Source organism: Artibeus jamaicensis, unplaced genomic scaffold (assembly GCF_021234435.1).
Source record: "Artibeus jamaicensis isolate MK-2021 breed Jamaican fruit bat unplaced genomic scaffold, CSHL_Jam_final contig_464, whole genome shotgun sequence".
Taxonomy (NCBI): Eukaryota; Metazoa; Chordata; class Mammalia; order Chiroptera; family Phyllostomidae; genus Artibeus; species Artibeus jamaicensis.
This window is the reverse complement of record NW_026521842.1, coordinates 13,054,672-13,072,402: the sequence shown is the minus strand read 5'-3', so window position 1 is coordinate 13,072,402 and position 17,731 is coordinate 13,054,672. Positions and strand designations below refer to the sequence as shown.

At 55.7% G+C, this 17,731-nt stretch overlaps 1 protein-coding gene and 1 long non-coding RNA gene across 2 annotated transcripts; one reads left to right on the top strand and one right to left on the bottom strand.

Annotated features, from left to right (window-relative positions):
- The first annotated feature begins 3,129 nt into the window (after positions 1–3,129).
- On the top strand, positions 3,130–5,291 carry LOC119048927 (uncharacterized). The gene is made up of 3 exons (XR_005082415.2): positions 3,130–4,019; positions 4,685–4,892; positions 5,150–5,291. It is a non-coding gene; the product is annotated as an uncharacterized LOC119048927 (long non-coding RNA).
- Positions 5,292–7,102: 1,811 nt separating this feature from the next.
- On the bottom strand, positions 7,103–11,320 carry LOC119048944 (chymotrypsinogen B). Its single transcript, XM_037144783.2, has 7 exons — positions 11,261–11,320; positions 9,483–9,586; positions 9,312–9,391; positions 9,159–9,237; positions 8,788–8,968; positions 7,768–7,901; positions 7,103–7,317 (listed from the first exon to the last, which is right to left on the bottom strand). Exons 1-7 carry the CDS (start codon positions 11,310–11,312, stop codon positions 7,156–7,158), a joined length of 792 nt encoding a protein of 263 aa, XP_037000678.2. The 5' UTR covers positions 11,313–11,320; the 3' UTR covers positions 7,103–7,155.
- Positions 11,321–17,731: the final 6,411 nt, after the last annotated feature.

The window sequence follows — 17,731 nt, the reverse complement described above, 5'->3', positions numbered from 1 at the left end:
GCTTAAGTAACTTTAAACCAAAGTAATCAACATTCCATTGGCGGATATTTGGGGGCAGCCCGCCCTAGGTCTTGGCAAGCTCAACAAAATGCCAGAGGCTGGCTCTCATTGGGAGCCCTCCTGCAAGCCTCACTGACACCGACCCCCCCCCCCACGGGAGCCCCACAAGCCCCACTGTCCTGATTCCGGCAGTCCCACCTTGCTGAGTAGGGCTGTCAAGGAGGTCCAGGCAGAACCTGGGACAGACTGAGTTGTGTGGCCCTAGGGCAGGAGCCATTTTTCCCTTGCACACCTGACTGGCACCACTGTTCCTGGGCAGAGCTCTCCCTTCTCACAGCCACATCTTGATCTGTTTGGGCCCAATAAACTCTACCAGCCTCACCCTGATGAATCCCTGAGGCCCCGCCCCACATCAGAGGTCTCTGAGCACCTGGTGGGTGGCAGCCAGCCTTGGTGTACCCAGGGACTTTGCTGAGTGGCCTTGGACCCAGCTCCGGCCCCGAGTTTGACTCTGTATTAGCCTGGTGAACACCACTCACCTCCACCTGGTGACTCAGACAATCTGTCTCAGGCAATGGCTGCTACCAGAGGTTCTTTCAGTGACTGAGCTTAACAGGCAGCTGGCAGGTGGAGGCAGGCACAGGCAGATCTTGGGGTGCCTTGGGGCATTTGCTGACCTGCCCCCCCAGGCTGGGTGCTGGTGGAAACCAGCCTCCATGAACAATTTTGCCCATCTCACACACGATAAACTGTTCATTGTTTTGTAGCTCCAGGGACCAGTTACAGGCAACACCTGACACTGGCCTACACTGGAGCCCCTCCCAAGAGGCCTCAGAACCAACAGACTCAGTGGCGGGCTTCAGACAACATCACAGCACAACCCGGTTAGCTCCACAAGCAGCACGTCCAAAGAGAGATCCCGGCAGGCACCAGGCCCCGCCGAGACAAATTCTGTCTCACTTCACACACAGCAGCTCACACACCGTGGCTGGGATCGACCCTCACGATCAGCCAGCCTGAGGATCAAATCCACACACAGACAGGCCAGCGGCAACCAGGCCTCAGCTACAACAGGAGAGCTCACGTAACCCACGCAAGGAACATTCCTGAAGCACCCAGCCCAGGTGATCAGAGGCCAACAGAACACCTACTCCATAAAGCCACCCTGTCTACCTAATACACAGAAATAAACGGAGAGGCAGCCAAAATGGGGAGACAAAGAAACACGTCCCAAATGAAAAACCAGGGGACATCTCCAGGAAAAAAAAAAAAACTAAATGAAATGGAGGCAAACAATCAACCAGAGTTCAAAATAGTGGCTCAAGGAACTGAGTGAAAAAAGGCCACAGGAATAAAAAAGAAGAATCAGTCTGAAATGAAGAACGCAAGAAGGAATCAGTACATTAGGTGAGACTGAGGATCAAATACGTGGTGTGGAAGACAAAGTAGCAGAAGACACCCAATCAGAGCAGCAAGAAGAAAGGAGAATTTTTAAAAAATGAAGATAGTTTGAAGGACCCTTGGGACAACATGGAGCATGACAATGTCTGCATTCTCGGGGCACCAGAAGGTGAAGACAGCGAGCAAGGGACTGAGCACCTATGTGAAGAAACAATGACCCCAAACTCCCCTAATCTGGTGGGGGAAGGACATGCACAAGTCCAGGAAGCTGAGTGTCCAAGACGAGTTGGACACAAAGAGGTTGACAGTGAGACACGTCATAATGAAAATGACACGGCTTAAAGACCAGGAGAGAATCCTAAAAGCCACCGGAGAAAAAAGCAGGTAGTTTACATACGAGGGATCATCAATTAGACTGTCATCCAATTTCTCAACAGAAACATTTCAGGCCGGAAGGGAGTGCCATGAAATATTCAAGGTGATGAAAAGCAAGGACCTATAATCAAGGCTACTTTACCCAGCAAGGCCCCATGACGGTCCACTGTCCTCGCCATCTGTCCCAGGAACACCTCCACAGCATCCATGAGGCCTCCCTTAGCCTCGATGTGGAGTGCCCAAAAGCGTGATGTTTTGGACGCGCTCCTCCGGGAGTGAGAGGCAGCCGCCAGGCAGCCGCCCGACCCCCGCCCGCCCCATCACTGAGGGTGACTCCGGAGGGGGCTCTCCCTGCGTTCGTTCCGCTGACCGCGGCCGCTCAGTCCTCAGGGAATCTCCTGCCCCAGCCCATGACCAACAGCCCACCTGGGTATCACATGGAACAGTCACTCTACTCTCTAAATATGAGTAAATAAAATATTAAAAAGAACAAAACACCTGTTACACAAGATGAAGAGCAGGCTGCAGTGCCCCCCTGCCGAAGTTTCCTTTGTTTCAGAGATCTTGGGTACACTCAGCTAACTGGCTGCTGGTTCTTCCTTCCTTTCTGCATTTTAATTCCTATGCTGATGTTTTACCTTCACCAATAAAGAGTAAACTGATAAGCCCTGGCTGGTGTAATTCAGTGGATTGATCACAGGCCTGTAAAACAAAGGGTCACTGGTTCAATTTCCCAGTCAGGGCACATGCCTGGGTTGCAGGTCAGGTACCCAATTGGGGGCATATGAGAGGCAACCACACATTAATGTTTCTCTCCCTGTCTTTCTCCTTCCCTTCCCCTCTGTCTAGAAATAAGTAAATAAATAAAATATTATTTATTCTAAAGATTTTTTCATTTTTTAGAGAGAAGGAAAGAGAGGAGAGAAAGAAAGGGAGTGAACATCAGTCTGTGGTTGCCTCTCATGCGTCCCCCACTGGGGACTGGCCTGCAACCCAGGCTTGTGCCCTGACTGGGAATCAAACTGGTGACTTTGGTTTGCAAGTCCATGCTCAATCCACTGAGCTATGCCAGCCAGAGATAAATAAATAAAATCTTTAAAAATAAAAAAGTGACCTGGGGAAAACTTGCCCCCCACCTTTGACCCCAATAAAAGCAGAACCCCAGTCCCACCCATTGCTAACAAGTTCCCAGCGATGCTGCTACTGGGCTGAGCGCCCCACTTTTGAGAACCCCCTGCTTAGAGGGGAAGAGCTCCCACCCCGTAAAGCTCACGATCTAGTTGGAGACGGTCAGGGAAACAGGTGAGTCCAGTTTAGTGCGATCAGTGTCTGATGGAACACCAAGTACCCGTGGGAGCAGAGAAGGAGCATGCAATTCTGGTTGAGGCAAAGGCAAAAAGGAAAACAAAAACTGGAAAGAAAAGCCTGATACGAATCTGAGGTGCTGCCGAACGCCAGGTTGTTTATTGAGGCGACTCAGCCTTCCGGCCGCCCGGCCTTGATTTCTCCTCACTGTGCAGTGAGTCGAGCCGGCCAGCAGCCCTTCTGTTCCGCCCCAGTGTTGCCAGGTGCCATCCACCATCGGTCCTGGGGCAGCTGCGTCTGCTTTGCATCTGACTGCAGGGCGGGATGCCAGCTGCCACTTATGATGGTAACTGCAGCCGCCTGGTCCCTGTTAGCTCAGGCGTCCTCTCACCCGCACTGTCCTTCCTGCTTTGACGGGTGGGTGTGTCTGCCAGGCCTTCCTGGACACGGTCACCCACTGGCCTTCTGCCTTAGTTGGCTCACCCGCCCTCCCGTGTCCACTTCACTCCACCGTCTGACAGAGTGATTCCGGTATTTCTACCTAACTTAATGTGGCCCAGAGCTGCTTATGTGCTCCTTTGAACCATCCTGACGACCTGTGGCCACCACACCCTAGGGCCTGGCCAGGGTGTTAAAACCCACGTCTTGGGTGAGTGCGCCTGAATCAGTGAACTCTCCCTTATCAGGCTCTGCCTGGCCTTGGCTGAGCGCGCTCAGCGCCGTGCTCTCCTGGCCCTAGCTGGCTGCCCAGGCCCTGCAGCTCCCTCAGCAAAGAGCGAAGATTCTCTTCCCTCTAACCCCGGGCCCCGCACGTCATCACAGCCAGCTGGGAGCAGAGACGTGGGCTGATGCCGGAGTGCCTGTTGTTCTGCAGGGCCATGGCCTTGGCATAGCAAACTGGCTAGGGAGAGGTTCAATCTTTGGAACTTGGCTGCTCTGTGAGTAGGTTCTGGACTCAGCCCTCAGCTTTCTCCTCGGTGTGGGTGACTGCACGAGGGGAGAGCCTTTCTGTGCTCCCGGGAGATCCTCTGGCTTCCACAGCTACCTTTTAATTACCTGCAAACCACCCTCAGCCTTTTCTTTTCCCAAACACTTCATGCTCAAAAACAGCCACGCCGTTTGGCTGTCCCTATAGTTTCTCCCTCCATACTTCTCAAACTCCTGATACCTGGAACCCACAAGAGAATGCTCTTCCACCAGAATACCACCCCAGTTCATCAATGGTAGAAGTTTTAACAATTTTGTTACCTTGCGCCAACAGTGAAGGGGTCCTCGTGGCCAGTCGGCGACCAGGGCTCCAACTCCAGACTCCCATCCTAGCACCTGCTTTCTGGGATCCCCGCCTGGTCCCAAAGGCCACAGCTCCCAGGGAGCGGAGTCTAGATGAAGATTAGCAAGCAGAAAGCTTACCAGAGAGCACGCCCCAGAATCAACACCGGGGGAGAGATGAAGGGCCGTGGGGTCAGGCAGAGGGAGACACTGGTTTTCAACACTAGTCCAGGTTTGGGCTAGGAGACTGGGCGTTAAAAAACCCCACTGCCCAATCAGGGAGGCCGGCTGCCCAGAAAGGAGGCGGGACCCTGGTCAAGGTGATTCTCTTCAGGTGAGAAGACGGAACGCGAGGGCTGTCAGCTGCTCCTGGAAGCGCTCATCCCAGTTTATCACAGTGTCCACTGGACTGTGCGTCCAGACGCTGGCTGATGAGAGACTGGAGACTGGTGAGATGTCCTCCGGATGTGAATGGTGGCGTTTCTTCCGATCGGTTCAGACGTGGTGTGAATCAGGAACAAGCCCACGTGCAGACAGACAAGGTGGGGAGCATGTGTGTCAAACAAGGTCTAACTGTGAACAAGGACGGGGTGGCGGCCTGGATGGGCCCCGGCTGCGGGGACCCTGTCCTGGGAGGGATGTCTGTTTGTAAACAGACACGGGCTCCCAATCGAATGTGGAACTTTGGGCTAAACTGTACTTTTCAGTATAACACCAAATTTTTAAAAAGTATATTTGGAACAACGTGGGTATGTAAGTCTACTTTTTTAACTGTAATTTTTATGCAATTTAAATGCAGATGAAGTATTCTTCACGAAAATTTAACATCTTAATTGAGGTGTGTTGTGCATGCAAATTACACACTGGATTTCAAAGCGTATGAGAAGAATGTAAAATGTACCATTAATAATTTGAAGACAATGATGATGTGTTGAAATAATATGTGGATATATTGAGTTAAATAAAATATATCAATAAAATAAATCACCTTTTTCTTTTGATTTTTTTTTTTTTTAGTAAAGCTACCAGGTGACTTAAAATTACTTGTCTCACAGTAACTGTACCGCGCGCTGTGAGAAGGAAATCAGTCAGGCAGAGCCGCACGGTTGTCACATTGGCCACTAGGGGGCAACCTTATCCCAGGGCTGCAGTGTTCAAATACTAGGAGGCCGCCTCCCCCACGATCAATCTGGAAGGAACTTGAGAGAGAAACATCAAGATGGGGAGAAAACTGAGGGAGAGACCCGGGGGAGGAGAGAATGATCTGAACCGGGATGGTGCTTGGTCACTGCTGTGGGCTGCACTGTGGGGTGAGACGGTAGCGAAGGAGCTTTGGGAAATCTGCCTGTGTCTCCCCCGGCTCCAGGGCTTTGGGGCAGCAGGGGCCCGCCCCGGACCCATCTGTGACAGCTGGCACAGGTGTCCTCCAAGTAAACGGGCGGTGCAGAAGCTCTGTGGACAGGAAGACTGCCCCTCCCCACCCTTTCTGGGTGATGCTGAGCAGGAAATGGGAGTCCAGAGCAGTTTCTTGGTGGGATAGCAGTAAACAGCTGAGGCTTTCTGGCATCCAGAGCTCGTCCACTGCCTCCTATTCTTGAGCTCAAGAGACTGACACCCAGTAGGGACCCTGACCTCCCTCCGTGGGTATTGTGGCACCCAGTACGCAGGGCCCCTACGGAGATATGCACTCATAGGCCAAAATAATGTGAATTCTGAGAATCTCAACTCCTTCAACAAAAATTCACCAATTGGTGCTTCAATAGAAAAGATAATTATAATAGAGTGAAACCCTAAAATATGTTTAAATCCACAAGAACTTAATGATACTAAAAAACAAACAAGTCAGGTCGCTTTTAGGTGGTAATAGAGGACAAATTCATTATCCTCAAAAATCAATAAAGGGAAAGATTTTTTTTTTTTAATCTGTAAAGGAAAAAGAAGAAAGCTTATACCCTGCATGAATAGGACCACGGGATGATTGAAGGATCAGTGCAGAGCCATCTCTCTGGAAGGATTCCAGACGGTAAATGTGAAAGCAATGTTAAAATTAAAACCCCCCATGTTGCAAGTCCCAAAGAACTGCTAGATCAGCACTGAGCATCAAAGCCGGCTGAGCTCATGAAAAAGAGAAACAGCTGGTCCTAACACCCTGGCGAAGAAAGCCAGCTCCACCTGCAGCCTGGCCAAAGGGACTGGGCCTGGGACTGATCAAGCCCCTGGATTTAACCGCTGAATCTCAGCAAGCGCAGGGGACGGGAGGGAACAGTGGTGCCAACCTCTGGCGCTGGATCGGTATTTCCCGAGCTACGCAGTTTAGTGTGGGGGGACTTGGGGCCTGAAGCAGGAAGGGTGAAGACTGGATGCTTGTTCTGGGGCCCTGGGTGTGGAGGGGACCAACGGCAGAGAAAAGTACCTGGAGCAGGTCAGGGTGGAAGGAGAAGCCTTCATGGGTAGGTGATTGTGGTTCCAATGACCACCCCTCAGGGCTATGGACTGTACAGCCTGGCCAGGGACTCCTCCTGCCTTCCAGAAAGCTTCATTGGTCAAAGCTGGCTCTCCAGCAAGTGGGGCCTGAATTCTACCCCCAGGGGGGATGAGATGCAAAGGCAGTTTTCTGAGAAGGCAGCAGGTGAGGCTGTGTGGAATACCTGAACCCTGGAAAGGGAATGGTAATACCGCCCCCTGGTGGGTAATGGAGAAACTGCAGCACCACACCTCCAGGTCACAAAGGGACGGGCAGTCAGTGTTTCTCTACAGATGATTTTACTGGGGACACTCAGGGCTGGGATGGTAAGAGCCTCTGGCTCAATTGTTGGCCAGGATCCCCTCAACCCAGGGAATGAGCTCCGTGACGCGAGCATACACTGCAGGCGTGGAGGTGGAGCAGACGCCGCTGCCCCAGGACACGATGCCCACCAGGGTCCAGGCTCCATCCTTCTGGCAGACCAGGGGGCCGCCGGAGTCGCCCTGCAGGAAGGAAATGGCCTTGTGTCCAAGCCTGAAAGCGGTTGCTTGGACCCTAGTGTGCCCTGGCCTGGCTGAGTCTGGGGCAAGGGGGGCATGCAGAGAAACAAGTGTGGGCACAGCAGTGCGCGCCAGGTCCTGAGATCCGGCCAAACGGCAGTGCCAGCCCTGCGGCCCACTCCTGAGGCCCTAGGGCAGCCGGCTTACCCTCCCAGCCCCGCTGATGCTGTACCATGGGCATCCTGCTCACGGGGGTAGTGTGAGCTGGGAGGCCTGGGGCCACGTCTGGCCAGAGCGAGCCCTCCTCAGGGCATCTGTTAGTGTTGGTCCCGGCTTTCGCTGGTGCACCCGGCAAGGTGAGGGGTTAAGTAGATCATGGTGAGAGGAGTGGCCCCCTGGACTGACCAGGGTGGGGCATGGGCGGTGAGGGTGGGCACACAGGTGAGGACATACCATGCAGGAGGAGACGCCGCTGGCGCCAGCACAGACCATCACGTCGGTGATCTTGCTGCCCCAGAACTTCTTGCAATTGGCGTTGGACAGGAGGGGCAGGGCTGCCTGCTGCAGCTTGTCAGGGGTCTTGGTGGCTGGAGGGACAGAGGGGGTGTGGTCAGGGCTCTTCATTCCACCAGCCTACCCTGGAGGAAAGAGACCAGGGGCTTCCTGGAGTCCTGCTCTCCCCTGCGTGGTCTTCAGCCTTCACCCGCACGCCATCGTGGATGTACAGCTCCTCACCTTCCCTTAGGCCCGACCAGCAATTGTGGAATGCAGCTCCTTCCTGATTCCACACCAGGCAGTGGAGACTCTGCTTTGAGCTCAGCTGTTCACACAAAACCTGCCCTTGCCAAGCCTGGTGTGGACTGGGCCCTGCCAGCCACTGTATGGGGGGCAGTGCCCACCCTTCCAGGGAGGGGAGCTGACATCCTTGTGACTGGAGACCCTGGAGGGGACCCACCACTCTTGGCAGCAATTCAAGAGCACCCTCCCCCCACTGCCCTTTCCTGGCTGCTTCTGTCCTGTCAAAGGACCAGCCGGGGCGCCGGGGCGTGGGCAGAATGTAGGGCCCCAGAGGAAGAGAATCGGGCAGAGCCAGCAGCCAGGGAAACAGAGAACAGGTCCGGCTCTCAGAGGCCCAAACCCAGCCCGACGTCTCCTTGAGTCTGGAGAGTGGTCCAGGCTGGAGACGGGGCCCTGTGGAGCTTGGTGCAGGTCAGCGAGGGCAATGCTGCTGGTACTTAGGTGTTTCTTCAGCAACTTGCCATTCAGGTATATATTACTAAACGACGTTTTTATTCACGTTTGATGGGTTGCTCATTAAGAGGGCTTAAATAAAGACAGGCAAAGACTTACAACTAATATTGGAATTTAGACCCCCAGAAAGATCCCCATGGGTCCCACCGGGAGACTCTGCCGCCCAGGCAGCCCCGACCCCTCACAGAGCTCGCGGTGCAAGGCCTCGCACGCCCCACTCACCACTGTACTTGGTCTTGCCCCAGCCGGTGGTGGCGCACAGGGTCCCGGCAGCAAAGTCGTCGTCGGCGTTGGGCAGGCACACGGCGGACACGGTCCGGGAGAAGCGGGCGGGCGTGGCCAGCTTCAGCAGGGTGATGTCGTTGCGGACAGTGATCAGGTTGAACTTGGGGTTCTTGAAAACCTGAGGGGAGGGTCCAGAACGTAGAAGTGAGGCCCTGGGACCAATCAACGATCGGAGACTCCCCTGGCGGCCGCTCAGGGCAAACAGACCCGCAGAGCCCGGATGTGGGCTGAGGCCCCGGCTTTTTGCCCTCCTGCCCCTGCCCCAGCCCCTCAGCCGAGCTACCCAGCCCAGCGGGGCCTGGACGTACCTTGGCAATCTCCAGGACCTGGATGTCCTCCTCATCCGAGCCCTGGTCGAACTCTCCGGCCACAACCAGGTCGGAGGTCCTAGAAGAAGCATCTAGAGTTAAGGACCCATAATGTGCTTCCTCCCCCTACCAGACCCTGGCCCAGGCACTCACTTGACTCCGCAGTGGGCAGCAGTGACCACCCAGTCCTCGCTGATGAGGGAGCCCCCACAGAAGTGGAAGCCGGTCTTGTCCTGGAGGAAGATGGAGAGGTCAGCACAGACTGGACCCCTGCAGGCCCACCACCCCCATGTGCCCCCACTCACAGGCAGAGTCCCCCCTCACCTGCAGGGACACCTGCCAGGGCCAGGAGCCAGGGACAGCGTCCTCCCCATTGACGATCCTGGACAGGCCGCTCAGCACGGGCTGGATGGCGGGGACCCCACAGCCTGGGGGTGATGGGAAGGCGGGGGAAGAAGGTCTGAGGCCTGGGGCCAGTCTTCGAAAATGCTGGCTCCTACCTCAGCCCACCCAGGCCACACTGCCTCCCACAGGTGCCTTCTCCCGGCACCTCCCAACCTGTAGGCTCACGGACACCCCCCCCCCCCAGAGCTTGCTGACCCCAGTCATCTGAGGACGCAGAGGGACAGACTGCTCCCCTTCTGGACCTCCTGCCTGAAGGAGCAGGACACAGGCTGAGAAACCAGCCTGCCTGGCCCGACCCCGGCCCCCTCCTTACCTAGACTGCACACCCGGTGCTCACTTTCCACAGTAACCCGGGGGGCAAGCAGCTCTAACCCCAAGGGGCGAGGCTTGCCTGTTCCATCATGGGTAGAGGGGTGTGGAATTAAAACCTGACAACCCCAGTGCACGGGGAATGGGGAACTCGGACCCTGCTGAGGGTCTGTGCATGTTCCCTCTGACACAGCTGGGCCCGCACCAGGCTCTCTCTCCCTGCAACTTCGGGAGCTACTCTCTACACCAAGTTTTTGTCTCTTAACGCTGTAATCAAATGGGACTGACTCCACACAACGAAAGGACACACGGAGGAAACAAAACAAAGGACTTGAATTGCCAGGGGAATGGGAGAAAAGACAGGTGTATTTAATACACCCAGGGAGCAGTTGCTGGGTCCGGACCAGGCAGGCTCCGCCCCGAGCACAGGTATTATCATTTGTAGCCCCTGCAACCAGCCAGGCCGTCTCCAGGGTGACGCAGGCCTCACTAACTGCCCCTCCTGCCCCTCTGTCTGCGGGGATAGAGAAATGGACGGGCCCCTCACTGACAATTGTTGTCGCCAAAACATCAGCATAATCTATTTTCTTGCAATAGCAAAGAGATAAGACATAAACTGCGATGCATTTACACAGCTGAGCACTTCCCAGGGGTTAAAGTGAACAAGCTGAGCTGTCAATGGGGGTAAAGCTGTAACATTCATCACGTGGGTGGGAAAAGCATGTGGTGAAACTGAGGTAGAGCATCACACTATTTGTGTAAGTTTTCACAGAGGTCACACCTTGTCTGTGGACCTATAAATATATAGAGGATGCACAGAAGCCGAACGAGGCGTCAGCTTCCAAGGGAAGGAGGGAGAGGGGAGCTTTTGCTGAGTCTATTTTACCTTTTAAAAGAAATACCTCAAGCAAATCTGCTAAAAGGTAACATTTGCTAAATCCTGATGATACATGGGTGTCATATAATTTTCTGTATTTTTTTTTACAATCTCTTCTTTTTTAAAAATAGAAAGTAAATGTTAGCAAATGCCTGGCACGTAAATAAAACCCTGGGTGTCCACCTGGGCGGCGTCTGGGACCACACCCTTACTCTGGCCACTCCTGGGCCCTCAGACCTCGGTGAGGCCCGGACTTGTCTTTTCCTTCCACCGGGGGATGGGGAGTGAGGCTAAGAAAGCCCAGAAGGGGCCCTCTGCTCCCTGCAGCCTCAGCTGGCCAGTTGCTGCGTGAGGCCCTCGGGTGCAGGGTGGGGGACTCAGAACTCCCTCTTGGCCAGGCCCTCAGGTTCACCCTGGACAGAGCCCCTCTGTCACTGGGGTCACTGGGGACTTAGGGACCTCCTGCCCACCTCACCCCAGGCCCAGCTGCCCGTCCAGCTACACACATTACCAAAGGCAGCCCCCACGAGGGCAAAGCAGGAGAGGAGCCAGAGAAAGGCCATGATGCTGCAGTCGGGTACGCGTTGCCTGCCTAGAGGGCTGCCTTTATATGCCCATAGACGTCACCAAGCCCCTTGGTCCTGCCCAGTCAGAGAGGCCCGAGAGCCACCCTTCCTGTTGCCCAGGGACCTTGGGTGATAAGCCGGGGCCAAGCCCCTCCTGCAGCCAGCCCTGGCTCTCAGCCTAGGATGTCCCAGCCCCTGAGAAAGGGGCAGCTGCCCTGGTCCAATGTCACCCATAAGCCGTGGCAACACCAGGCATTTCCAGGGTGCCTCGCGCAAGGCCAGCCCCCCGGCTGGGAACCCAGGTCCTGCAGGGCCCAGCTCTGTGTGTCCATGCCAGGACGCAGCCACAGGGGCCTCTGCCAATCCCGGGGTGGCAGGGAGGACACTCAGCTCCTGCTAACAGGCAGTCCCGCCAAGGCACCCAAGAATGAATGCAAAGGAGCCCAGCAGGTCTGAGTGGGAGGCCCCCAATCCCATGAACATGGCTGCAGATTCCCAGCTTAGAGTGTGTTCAGCGTATCTCTCCTTGGAAAGGAAAGTATTACACAGATGCTCTGGGTCACCCAGAGGGTTGCCTCGAAACCAGCCCAGGCAGCTTCAGAGCGGGTGTGCGGGTCTGGGTGGGCCTGACGGGGCCGCCCACCGCAGCCGCAGGGGGGCCTCCCGCAGGTTGCGGTTGCTGCTGCCCCATGTCTCCCACTGAGCTAAACTGAGTTCTCTTTTTCTGTGATGATTCACCATCTAAGAAACTCGTCCCGTAAGATGGGGCTCTGATTCTGCACCATTAAAGCACGCGTCCAGGAGACAGAAAGAAGCCATTTAACCCTCACAGGGCAATGAGGAAAGGACAGGTGTGTGTGCATTTGCTCTTGGTGTAGGCAGAGCACCTTCTCAGCATCTGTACGCAGGTCCCTCTGCGCCCTGGGCCGGGCCTGGACGGCGGGGTGCTCACAGGGACAGAGCACACGATGCCCGACCCCCACGGGCCGAGACCCCAGTGGGAGAGACAGGGGCTTAACAAATAAGAATATACTGCTTTTTGCAGTATTATTTACAACAGCCGGGCTGTCAAAGCAACCCTAGTGCCCACCCATAGACGAGTGGATAAAAAAGTGGTGGTGTGTGTATACGATGGAGTATTACTCGGCCAAAAAAGAAAAAGAATGGAATCTTACCCTTTGTGACAGTGCGGAACGACCTAGAGGGTGCTATGCTAAGTGAAATAAGCCAGTCAGCGGCAGACAAGTACCAAATGGTTTCACTTATATGTAGAATGTAAAGAACAAAATACAAACAAAACCGAAACAGACTCATAGATACAGAGGGCAGACTAATGGTTGCCAGAGGGAATGGGGTTGGGGGACTGGGTAAAAAAGGTGAAGGGATTAAGAAGTACAAACTGGGCCCTGGCTGGTGTGGCTCAGTGGATTGAGTGCCAGCCAGTGAACCAGAGGGTCGCCAGTTCAATTCCCAGTCAGGGCACATGCCTGGGTTGCAGACCAGGTCCCTGGGTTGGGGGGCGCATGAGAGACAACCACACATTGATGTTTCTCTCCTCTTTCTCCCTCCTTTCCTCTCTAAAGATAAACAAATAAATTTTTAAAAGTTTAAAAAGTACAAATCGGTGGTTACCGAGTAGTCATGGGGGTGTAAGTGCAGCACAGGAATTATAGTCACTAATATTGGAATAACTAGTATGGTACACTGAGGGGAACGCTTTGTAAAGTATGTGATTGTCTAACCGCTAAACTGTGCACCTGAAACCAATACAAAATAAAATTGAGAGCGAAAGCAAGAAAGTCCGCTCCCCGGGCAGAGGGAAGGCAGGGCGCTGTTGCTCGAGCTGGGCCAGCGCGGGCCTCAGAGGGGAGGTTCGCAGAGGCAAATTCGGTGGGCAGCCTGGCCCTCCCGGCACCTCTGGGGCCTTGATCAACGGCCATCTAGGCCGATGGTGGCCGGCATGGGCAGGGCAGCGTCACTAGTCCAGACCTGAGCTTGACTGGCTTTGAAGTTTTGTCTTTGGTTGTAAACTTCCTTTTCTTTCCGAGTTGTGTGCTGTCCGCAGGGGGAGCGCCTGGTGAGCGGAGCTCCAAATGGTGGGGTGGGAACTGTGGCCCCTCTAGGACAGGCTCCAGAGGCCCCGAAGCCCCCCTGTGGGTAAGGGCTGAGGCAGACACCTTCCTGGGGGCCTGGAGGACGGGCCAGCCGCTGGCTACTGAGCCTGAAGCTTTTTGATGTTTGAACTGGCTGTTTGCCATCACCCCGGGGTGTCCTGGCCGCATGTCAGCCCTGGCTTTGAGCACGAGGAATCCATATTTAAATGTCAAGCCAGGGTAATTTATTGAAATATTAACATTTGCCAGGTGCCCCCCTTACCCACTCACCCACTCATTCTGAGCAGGTAGCCAAGCCATTTGTATTTTTCTTGACTCTGGGCTTTTTCCAGAGCGGAAAGCAGAAGCAGGGCTGCCCTACCAGCCGATCCTCAGCCGACGGCAGTAGGGGAGGACTGTGGCCTCTGAAGGCCATGTGCACTCAGTCCGCAAGGAGACGTCTGTGCATCTGGTGATGTGTTTTTACTCTGAGCGACTCCCTGGGCCCCCAGCCCACGCCCCCATTCCAACCAGACTGTGGCAAGGTGAGCACTGCCTGCAGCGAGGTGGCCGTCTTGCCAGGAGAGATAGCCATCACCCTTGCCTAAAGCCATCGCCTCCTTTTTGTCCACATAGAGGGTCCCCATGGAGGCTCACCCCACCAGCTCTTAGGGGCTAGAACTCTGACTAACATCAGCCAGTGAAGACACACAGGGGCAAGGAGAGCCCGGCCGCAGCCTGCTTTGGCAGGCTCCTGGGCATGTGGCGCCTGGCACTTGGCTGCCACCTCAAGACCAGAGGAGGGAGCGAGACCCCGAGCCGGAGCCACGCACGCCATCGCTGTGTGGCCCGGCAGAGGCTGGCAGCGGCACACACCAGGTCTGCGCGTGTGTGCACTCACCTGAGAGAAGCAAAACCTTACTGTTTAGCCACTGTCAGCCATGTGTTTTATCACAAAAGCATCTGAAGTGATACAAAATAATCACAACACGCGTGCTACAGGTCTCCCCTTTTCCGCGCCAGGTCCACTCTCTACCTTTGTCACCTCACTGGCTGCAGCAGACCGGCCCTCAGGGATGAGACTGCAGGTCAGCTGCCCAGGCTCAGCCCAAGGGCGGCCCCAGCAGCAGGGCCCTGCCCGGCGTAGGAGAGAGAAGTGGGGTGTACCTTCCTCGGCGGCAGCTGTGGGCGGGCTGCCTCCCTCCGCAGAGGGCACGGCCGCTTCCGAGCGGCCCCCCTGCACCATACCCCGCCCCCCGGGTTCTCCGACTGCCGCCCCTTGTCCCTTCAGCTCTGGGTGTGTCCCCACTGTTGCTAGAGCCCTGTGCACCCTACTGTCCTTTGTTAGTTTCCCTAAATCCTGCACACGTATGTGTAAAAGTTCCCTGCGTTTAAACTCCACAGGCCCTGACTGGTGTGGCTCTGTGGGTTGGGTGGTGTCCTGAAAACCCAAGGGTCCCACTTCGATTCTCAGTCAGGGCCCCCGTTGGGGGGGTGCTAGAGGCAACCCATTGGTGTTTCTTGTGAACAGTGATCTTTCTGTCCCCTTCTTTCTCCCTCCCTTCCCCTCTCTATAAAATAAAATCTCTCTCTAAAAAAAAAAGAAAATCTCTGGTGTGGCTCCTCTGGTTGGAGTGTAGTCCTGTAAACTGAAATGTCACAGGTTCAAGTCCCAGTCAGGGCACATACCCACCTAAATTGCAGGTTTGATCCCTAGCTGGGTTGCCACAGGAAGCAACCAATCAGTGTTTCTCTCCCTCCCTCTCGGCAGTGGAAGAAACACAGAATGAACACACACACACTCGGGTAACCCAGCGTGTGTGCTGGTGAGTGTGCTGGCTGTTTTCAGGCAGGACCCCCGAGCGCAGGATTCTGGAATTGGGCTGCCCCCACGACCGAGGAGTCAAGGGCAACCAAGAGCCAGGGAAGATGAGCCCCGCTGGCCTGTGGCAGGCAGGCATCGCAGTTACCCAGAGGGCACTGCAGGTGGCCCCGGCTGGAGTGCAGGTGGGAGCCGGGCCTGGAGGTCAGGTGGCTGCCGCAGAAAGTTTCCAGGGCGCCAGTGGTGGACGTAAACATCAGGGAGTCATACGAAAGGCGGATAAGCACGAAGAAAGATGATCGAACCCCCAGTAAGATATCACTTCACACCCTTTAGGATGACTGAGATAAAACAAAAAACAAAAAACAGTAAGAAAAAGAACTGGTGAAGGTGTGGAGAACTCCGAACCCTTGTGTCTGCTGGTGGGACTGTGAAACTGAGCAGCCTCTGGGGAAAAGGGTGCGTTAGCTCCTCCACAGTTAAAAACGCACTCGTTCTGCAATCCAAAGAATTGAAGGTAGTGTTTCAAAGAAGCATCTGTTCACTCATGTTCGCAGCCCTGGAGTGGCCTCGGGTTGGGGAACAGAAAGGGCTGGGGAAGGCCTCGGGTCCCGCCCCACCGGCTTCTGGCCCCTCCCCCACCGGCAGCTGACGGTTCCCAGCCCTCCCAGCCCTTGGCCACCTGTGCAGGAGGGGTGCAGGGCGGGCAGGTCCAGGCCAGCGGTTTGCTCCCAAGGCCACAAGTTGCCTAGGGCCACTGCGTCCCCTCCGCCACCTGCCCTGTCTCTACCCCACTCTGGCCTCGCCACCCTGGGGCTGCCAGAGGGTCTCAGCCCCTGCTCCCCGCAGTGTCTCCCCCAGGGCCCTCCTCCGTGGGCCCCTTGGCCACTCGGCCTGGGCCCGCTGCCCTCAGACTCTCAGGACAGCAGGAATGCTCCGCCAGGCCTTCGCCCTCGCTCTTCCCTCTGCCGGGACACTGCCTCCTCCGAGCTGCACACTGAGTGTGTACTCCCACTCTTTGTTTTTGCCTTAAACGCCCCTTCCGAGTGAGACCCTCCTGCCTGGTAGTAATAGTAATGACAAGAATGACAGCGTAAGTCCTTAGCTACTGGTGATGCGTATTTTACTTTTTTTTTTCCCCTCTTCCCTAACCTCTCCCACCCCTCCTTCCTCGTGTGAGCTTGATGAAGGCAGGAATCGAAGTTTCCTTTCTTCTGTTCGTCCAGTTCCAGCAGAACCTCGTAAGCGCTGGTTGACCACATGGTTCCATGCAGAAGGGTCCCCAGTCCGCATCCTGTTTTGCATCCCACTTTCCCTCCTACTACTGTTGATACTTGGCGACCAGCCCTCCCTGTCATTAGACTTCCAGAATGTGCAAGGGGCAGCAACAGGCAACTTGAGAAGCACAAGGAGCAGCCAGAGCGGGCCTCGTGTTGGGTCCTGGCATGCTCCATGTGGGCCAGGCCCTTCCACCGTGTGGGGCACGCACTGTGAGCAGCCCCATTTCACATCCCCAGAAATGGGGTCAGAGAGGGGAGGAAACCTGCCAAGGCCCCACAGCTGTGGTGCTGACGCCCGCGCCGGGAGCCACCACACTGCAATGATCAACACGGCAGAGACGAGAACCAGCCACGAGAGGTCATCTCCCTGCGCACATCGGGCGGCTGGTCCTGCACCTGGCAACCTCACCCTCGGAGTCCTCCCTCCCGGTTTCCCAGTTGCTGGGACCGCTGCCTGCCACGCCGCCCAGGCCAGCAGCAGGCCGCCTGCTCCTGTGGCCCCACCTGGCTCCGCCTGCACCAGCTCTTGCTGGGGCGATAGCAGGGCCCCCCAGGCCAGCCCCTGGGCCCAGTCTTGCCCTCGTGTCCTGAGTTCAACTCCAGGGGCAGCTGGGTAAAGAGGCCCGGGCCTGTGTGAACCGGTAGTGTCCCACTTGCCTCTCAAAGCCACACTGCAAACAGCCTGAGTGGCCACCACAGATGTTGACGTGTGCCTTCACTTGAGTCTTCTTGGCCATCCATTCTCAAAACTCCAGGACTACCCTCAGCCCTGGACATCTGTGCCCTTACCTGTGACTCTGTCGTGGCACCTCCCTCCACTTGACTGCACTGTCTAGGGGTTTTTGGACAACCAGACCAGCTAAATGACTTGCCAAGGTCCTCTAGACCATGAGAGATGAGGCTAGGGCTCAAATTTTGCCCAGGCCTGGTGGCCGTCACAGGGTCACTCCTGAGGCAGGGCCAGGAGGAGGAAGCTGAGTGCAGTGGGAATGAAAAACAGCCATGAGGTGGCACTTTCCCCTTGGCAGTGGGTCAAGGGCCACCGTGATAGGCCCCACCTTTGCTCATGGTGCTGGCCACAAGGTCAGCCACGGCCACAGCTGCTGCTGTCCCAGGCAGGCCTGCTCTGGCATGTCCTGCCCACTCTGGCACGTGCTCAGGAAAGGGACTGTCACCTCAAGGTTCCCAGATAACAGCCTGGTGCCCAGGGATAAAACGGAG